The 7,438-nt window shown below is 52.6% G+C and overlaps 1 protein-coding gene across 1 annotated transcript; it reads left to right on the top strand.

Annotated features, from left to right (window-relative positions):
* Positions 1-1,023: 1,023 nt before the first annotated feature.
* FAM111B (FAM111 trypsin like peptidase B) lies at positions 1,024-4,216 on the top strand. The gene is given in 5 exon segments (XM_054725693.1): positions 1,024-1,173; positions 1,588-1,702; positions 2,481-3,639; positions 3,641-3,671; positions 3,674-4,216. Coding segments are annotated over 5 exon segments (1,902 nt in total). The 3' UTR covers positions 4,121-4,216.
* The last annotated feature ends 3,222 nt before the right edge of the window (positions 4,217-7,438 follow it).

The raw sequence follows: 7,438 nt of genomic DNA, 5'->3' as shown, positions 1-7,438 counted from the left end.
GAAGCTTTCCAGATTATTCCACTAACACCATCAGCTTTCACATAAAGATCTCTTTCTCTGTAAGTTGCAAAAGAATTATCACCATCATTGCTTACCCAAAATAGTGTCCTCTTTGACCTACTGTTCTAACATAGCACCCAATACTGAAGGCATCTGCTCTTCTTCAGGTTCTTAAACAGTAAGATGTATCCTTGAACACCGTGCAAAGCACTCTTTGATCATCTGTTGGGAGATGCCTGACTCTGGAGTCCTCCATCAGGACCCTCTAGTAAGGTGCGTCCTGGATGCCAGGAGTGCAGTGCTGGACTTTCTTCCTCCTGCTGGGCATGTCCGCTGTGCATCAGCCCCTCCGACAAGTTGGTTCGTTTGCCTGCGGGGAAGTGGGGAAGTGGAGTGGGAGCGCCTTAGTCCCACCAGACCCCCACAGAAGCGGGCTGCTTGGTGCCTACTTAGGGGCCATTGGTCCCCTGGGAACTGGTGAAGCGCAAGGCACAAATGAACAGATGCCCCGCCCCGTGGGATCTGGACCTTTGCCTCTGTCTGGTGTGGGCGATTTTCCTCAGCGGCCCTGGGATCTGGCTAGGGATGCTCCTCCCAAGTCCGCCGCCCACCTGGCAGCATCTGAAGGGCACCGACCACTGCGCAGAAAGCAACTGGGGCGGCTTTGACGGGCGGTTCGCCCAGCAACTCTGGTCCCCTAGCACTGTTCCTGCTCCTCGAAGCCGCAGCCGCGCCTCTGCGCAATCAGGCTCCTCTCACACCCGCCCCACGACCACAGTGGACCCAAGAGCGGCAGGGAAGGGACGGAGGGCACAATTGCTTAAAGTTTATCCCCAACAAGTGGATGAGTGGGACGCAGCGTGATCTTCAGATCCCTAGGGAGTCTGCGCAGGCATGTCCGGGACCCTGCCTTGCCACTCGCCAGCCCGCCCTCCTTTTCGAGCCACTTGGCGACCACAACCTGGCGGTCTGTTGGCCAGAAGCCCTGCCGGATCTGGAGCCCGGGCTTTCTCACTTCCGGCCATGCAGCAGACATTCCCGCACAGCCCGCTGGGCGTCATCACCACTCCTAGTGCCGCGATCACCAGCAGGGTTGGAGTGGATTCTCCCGCTGTCAGTGCTTCTTCGGCATTTGAGTGGGACCTGGTGTTCTTAGGAGGGATTGGCATGGAGGTTTGGGGGTAGGAGGAGGGAGGGATAGGAGGTTTCTCATGGTGGGAACCCAATTCCCGTTCTCCACCTTCAAAGGCCAAGAATTTTACACCTGGAACGTCCTTAGGAGACAGTGCGGAGGGGTCGGCTGTTCCAATGGGGAGCCATGAGTAGCTAGGGGTAAGGGAGGGGGTGTTGAAAGTGCAAATTGCAGAACTGCACTCCAGAAGTACTGTGTGGTGATCTTGGGGGTGGGATCCCCTACCTTCCTTGGTCACAAGTCCACAGGGGGTGGTAGTTCACAGGCACAAAGTTTAACCTGAGCCAAGCTCCTAAATTTACAAAGGAGGAAACTGAGATGCTCAGGCGGGGTACAGGAAGAGAATTAGAGAAAAGACACCCTCTAATTGTGCTGTTGGTGGGGTGGTGGTGCAGGTGGTGGTGGTGGTGGTGGTGGTGGTGCAGGTGGTGGGGGATTCTTCCCAGCCTTTAGGGTGGAGTGGCGATGGCCAAGTCCCACAGACGCCACCGCAGGAGCGGGCCGCCTGCTGTCTGCCTTGAGGCTTTTTGGTCCCCTGGAAGCTGGTGGAGCGCAGACGCACTGGGGATCCGGGCCGCTGCCTCTGTGGATCTGGGCGATTTTCCCCAGCGGCCACCAGGGCTGGCCCGGGATGCTAGACCCACTGCACCGCCCCCCTCGCAGTGCCTGAAGCGCCCTGGGGCAGCGATGGTGGGCTGTTTGCCCCGCAGCTCTTGTCGATGCGCGCGCTGTTCAGCTCCTCGCTCCTCGCTCCTCGCCACTTCCAAGCAATCAGAGCCCAGGGAAGGCTCCGGGCCCCGCGCCTCCCACACCCTCCCCGCGATGGCTGTGCTCCTCGAGCGGCCACAGCGGACTCGGAGGGGGAGGGGGGTAGGCAGGGGGGAGCAGGGAGGCGGGATGGAGGGGCACAATTGCTCAAAGTTTGTCCCTTAACGGAAGCTGGCCAGGGACCGAATGTGGGAGCGAGTGGATGGGCGGGACGCAGCGGGACTTTCCTGGTTGCTAGGGCGGATTCGCTAATGTGTCTTTCCCGCCAAGCCTCTGGGCGCCGCTACCTCGCCATCTATTGGCCAGAAGCGGTGCCCCCCCCCCCCCCCCCGCCGCCTATTGCGCGGGCTTTTCCACTTGCAGGCTGCGCGGCAGAGGTTCTTCTGACGGCCCGCTGAGCGCCACTCCGCAGCTTCTGTGACTCCCAGGGCAGCGCTCACCGGCACCTTTGGGGCAGGTTCTCTGCTTCTGTGAGTGGTAATTTTGCACTTGAGTGGGGGCTGGAGTTCTTAAGGGGTAGTTGACCTATATAACTATCCCAACGACGTCGAATGCATTCTGTTTCAAGTTGTGGCTATTGGGAAGGGAATGAAGAATATTGTGACGATCAGGGGACTTCATGAAAAGGGAAGTACACTTTGTGTCTATGCCTTGAAGGGTGAGACTATCCAAGAAGCCCTGTGTAAGGATGGTCGATTTCGGCCTGACCTGGACAAATTAAAGTGGAGACTCATAGAAAATCATAAGAAGGTTTATGGAAAACAGTCCAGAGTGGAGGACATATCTGGGAAAACCTTAGAAATGGAAATTCTTAAAAAGCGTACCCATAAGAAAATTGAGCAGAAGAATGCAAGTGCCACTGGTGAAATCAGTCCCCAGGATCTGATGCCATCTCAGGTCCAGGTCCTCGAACCAGAGGCAGGTGGAGAGACTGAAGATGTAGAATACAGCCGAAATACTGTTCTCCCACCTCGAAGTCTAGGACATGATATTGAAGATAAAAAACGCCGGACAATTTCCGAAATTAAAAATCATTATCGGAAAAATCACAAAATAAAATACAGGAAACAAATCTCACTCATTCGGCAAAGTCCACATCTGGGTATGCAATCTGCTATTAATTGGGATATCCAGGAGAAGACAACTGATCCCTGGCTAAAGAATTGCAAAATATTGGATGAAGTTATAATTCAGCAATATCCAAATTTTAGTAAATATGCACTTCATATGAAAAAGTTTTTTCGGGAAGACCAGAGGAAAAACAAACTGTCACCATCTCAACAATTCAACATATATGAAAAGTACTTTGCAAAAGCAACTAAAAATTCTACTACAGTTGTAAACTATGAGTTTCGTACCCAACGTAGTAATTCAGTTGGGTTCATCTATTGGGACAATAATGGAAACACAGGCAATGCTACTTGCTTTGTCTTCAATGATGGATGCATTTTCACCTGTCAGCATGTTGTAGACATGATGGTGGGAGAAGGCACAGATCCAAGTTTGTGGCCAGATATAATAAGCAAATGTGCAAAGGTAACTTTCACTTATAAAAAATTACACTGTTTTCCTGAAGAATGCTTTTCCATTGAGCCATGGTTTGAAGTGTATAATAAAGATCTGGATTATGCCATTTTAAAACTAAGAGCAAATGGAAATGGATTTCCTCCAGGCCTATCTAGGCAAATTTCCTCTTTGCCATCTAGTGGTTCGATTTATTTAATTGGTCACCCAGAAGGCCAGGTCAAGCAAATAGATGAGTGTGCTGTGATTACTATAGTGGATCGTGCAAGGAGGTACTCAGACCTTGCTTTCTCTATGTTTACTCCAAGAAGTTTCCCACCTGTGGCTTGGCGCGGTGATGCACTTAGTTATGATACTTGTTTTATGGAGGGGTCCTCTGGCTCCCCAGTGTTTAATGCAGCTCACCAAGTCGTTGCTATACACTCCTTCGGACAGTTTTATGAATGTCAAGGTAAGAAGTGTGGCTTAATTGAATTTGGCTATTCCATGGAATCAATTCTTCGTGATATTAAACAGAAAAATGAGGCCTTTTATAAACTGTTAACCGAAGAGAAAAATGAGAACCTCAATCAAGAGAAAAATAATAAACAAGAGTCGTCACTCCAAAATCATCAGATGGAACCGATGGAACATTAGAAGAAAATATGCCAAGAATTTAAAGCATGTGGGGCTGCTTTCTTAAAGTATAATAACTGGATTAAAAAACATTTAGTGAATCGTGTGGATGTGCAAAATACATAGTAGAGCTGAAATAAATACTGACTTTCTTTCTCCTTGGCTTTAAAAAAATTGAAACAATCTCAATTCTCAGTTAAAATATGCATCTTCCTTATACACATACAAAGAATTTGGTATTTGCCACCCTAAACACCACCCTGGTGATGTGATTCTTGTTCTGTGTCTAACAAGTTAATGGGAAACACACCTACAAGGAGCTTAGTGCCAATGATGCTCCTTAGGTTATGTTCATTCCCAGGGCACATTCTCTCCCCAGAGATGCCAGGCAATTTCCACAGCACCATTCTCTACTGCCTCTGCCCCTCTTAACTTTTTCACATCTACAGATTCCACAAAGTCAATCTGCAAGTCCCCTCAGACTATAATTTGCTCTCCACCTTTACATACATGTTGCTACCATCATTTTTTTCCCTAACCTTTTTCATACTATTTTTACAATTAGGCTCTTAAAGTGTGCTCTCTGCAAACCCCACCCAGCACCCAGAATCAAAGCAGTGATGGCAGTTCTCAGTGTATTTTTTTACATTAGGTCAAGTTAGGAAAAGCTTTCTCCCTTATCCCACCAACACTACCACTTTCACATAAACATCTATTTTTCTGTAAGTTACATAAGAGTTGTCACCATCATCACCTACCAATTATATTCTCCCCCTCTTTGACCAGCTGTTCTAACATAGCACCCAATACTGAAGGCATCTGCTCTTCTTCAGGTTCTTAACCAGTAAGATGTTTCCTTGAGTCCCGTGCAAAGCCCTCTTTGATCATCTGTTGGGAGATCCAGATTCTGGAGTCCTCCATCAGGACCCTCTAGTAAGGCGCGTCCTGGACACCAGGAGTGAAGTGCTGGCCTCTTTCTTCCTCCTGCTGGGCACCGTCTGCTGTACATCAGCCCCTCAGACAAGTTGGCTCATTTTCCTGCGGGAAAGTGAGAGGTAGAGTGGGACTGGACCTCAGCTGTCTGCTTTGGGGCCACTTTGCCCCATGGGAGTTGGTGAAGCGCAGGACGCGAATGGACGCCCGTGGGATCTGGACCTAGTGTTCGCGATTTTCCGCAGCGGTCCCAGGTCTGGCCCGGGATGCTCGTCCCACCGCAGCCGCCCACCTCGCGGCATCTGAAGGCATCTACCACCAGGCACAAAGCACCGGGGAGCGGGGGGTAGGGGGTGGGGAGGGGGGAAGGTGGGGACGGGGGAGCGGTGACACAAAGCAATTCTGGTCGCCTGAGCACTGTTCCCGCCCAGTGCAATCAGTGCCTGGAAATCACGGATCCCCTGGCTCCTCCCACACCCTCTCCTCCCTGGCTCCGCTTCTCAGGCGACTACAATGGACCCGGAAGGGCGGGGGAGGGGTGGAGGGACAGGATTGCGAAAGTCTGTCACTGAAGGTGGAAGCTGGCAGTGGACCAAGCTGCGAAGGACGCAGTGGGACGCAGCAGGACCCAATGACAGCTAGGGCTGCTGCGCGGGCACTTCCCCGGATGCCGCCTCGAAACTCGCCAGTCCGCCTGCCCCTTTCTGGCACGCCCCTTGGCGGCAGCAACCAGGCTTTCTTCTATTGGCCACAAGCTGAGGAGCGCGGGCTTTTTCACTTCCTGCGGGGCGGCAGTTCACAGCCAGCCAGCTGAGCGCCGTCTGCCAAGCTCCAGTCCCACTGCAGCGGTCCCTGGCACGGTCGGGGCAGATTCTCCGCTTCTGTGAGTGTTTCTTCTGCATTTGGGTGGGGCCTGGAGGTCTTAGGGGGTGCTTGGCATGGCGATATGGAGGGGTGCAGAGTCAGCTTTCCTCGCCACTTCCAAGCAATCCGAGCCCAGGGAAGGCTCCGGGCCCCGCGCCTCCCACACCCTCCCCGCGATTGCTGTGCTCCTCGAGCGGCCACAGCGGACTCGGAGGGGTGGGGAAGGGATGGAGGGGCACAATTGCTCAAAGTTTGTCCCTTAACGGAAGCTGGCCAGGGACCGAATGTGGGAGCGAGTGGATGGGCGGGACGCAGCGGGACTTTCCAGATCGCTAAGGGGGCTGCGCTGACGCGTCTTTTCCGCCAAGCCACGGGGCGCCGCTACCTTGCCTTCTGTTGGCCAGAAGCGGTGCCACCCCCCCTACCCCACCCCCACCCCCCCCACCCCCCCACCCCACCCCCGCCGCCTATTGCGCGGGCTTTTCCACTTGCAGGCTGCGCGGCAGAGGTTCTTCTGACGGCCCGCTGAGCGCCACTCCGCAGCTTCTGTGACTCCCAGGGCAGCGCTCACCGGCACCTTTGGGGCAGGTTCTCTGCTTCTGTGAGTGGTAATTTTGCACTTGAGTGGGGGCTGGAGTTCTTAAGGGGTAGTTGACATGGAGGCATTTTCCAGGTGGGAGGTGGGGGAGGAATGGATAGGCAGCTTCCCATTGTAGCAAACCCCTTCCAGCTCCTGGCCTTCAAGGTCAAGAGTTTTACACCTGGAAAGTCACTTGACACTGTCCAGGCAGCTGTTTCAACAGACCTGCTGTGAGCAGCTGGAGTGGGGTGGGGTGTATGTTCAAAGGGCAAATTGCAGAACTGCACTCCAGAAGTACTGCATGGTGATCTTGAGGGGGGGAGTGGGGGAAGCCCCTACCTTCCTTGGTCACAAGTCCACAGCAGGGAGTTCAGAGGCACAAAGTTTAATCAGCCCAGCTCCTTAATGTACAAATGAGGAAGCTGAGATGCCCAGGTGGAGTGTAGAGCAGTGATGGGCAACCTTTTGAGCTTGGTGTGTCAAACTTCGCAAAAAAACTGAGCATAACTCGGGTAGTGTGTCACTTTGAGGAAAAAACTAACTCCAAGACTCTAGTCGCAAATGTTTCATCCTCAGGAGCAGCAAATGTTTCATTCTCGGCATGCGGCCGCGTGTCATCAGAAATGGCTACGCGTGTCAGTGCTGACACACATGTCATAGGTTCGCCATCACTGGTATAGAGAGAGGTGTTGTGGAAAATGCCTTCTAATTGTATCTGTTGTTGAAATTGGGGGAGAGGAGTTCTTTCCTATCCTCAGGCAGTTTTCACCATTGCCACCCTGTGCCTTCTCAGCTAAATACCTGAGGGGAGCCCTCTGCATATAACTCTGTGTGTCCTGTGAACAGAGACCACCTTGGTCTGTCAGCTCTATCTCCTCAAAACAGGAATTCCAACCTGCTCTGCCTTGCTGTCCTTCCTTGCAGCCTGGCCTGGAATGTCTCCAGGCAGTCACCCCTAGTAA

Source organism: Eptesicus fuscus, chromosome 13 (genome assembly GCF_027574615.1).
Source record: "Eptesicus fuscus isolate TK198812 chromosome 13, DD_ASM_mEF_20220401, whole genome shotgun sequence".
Lineage (NCBI taxonomy): Eukaryota > Metazoa > Chordata > Mammalia > Chiroptera > Vespertilionidae > Eptesicus > Eptesicus fuscus.
This window is presented reverse-complemented; position numbering and strand designations above follow the sequence as displayed.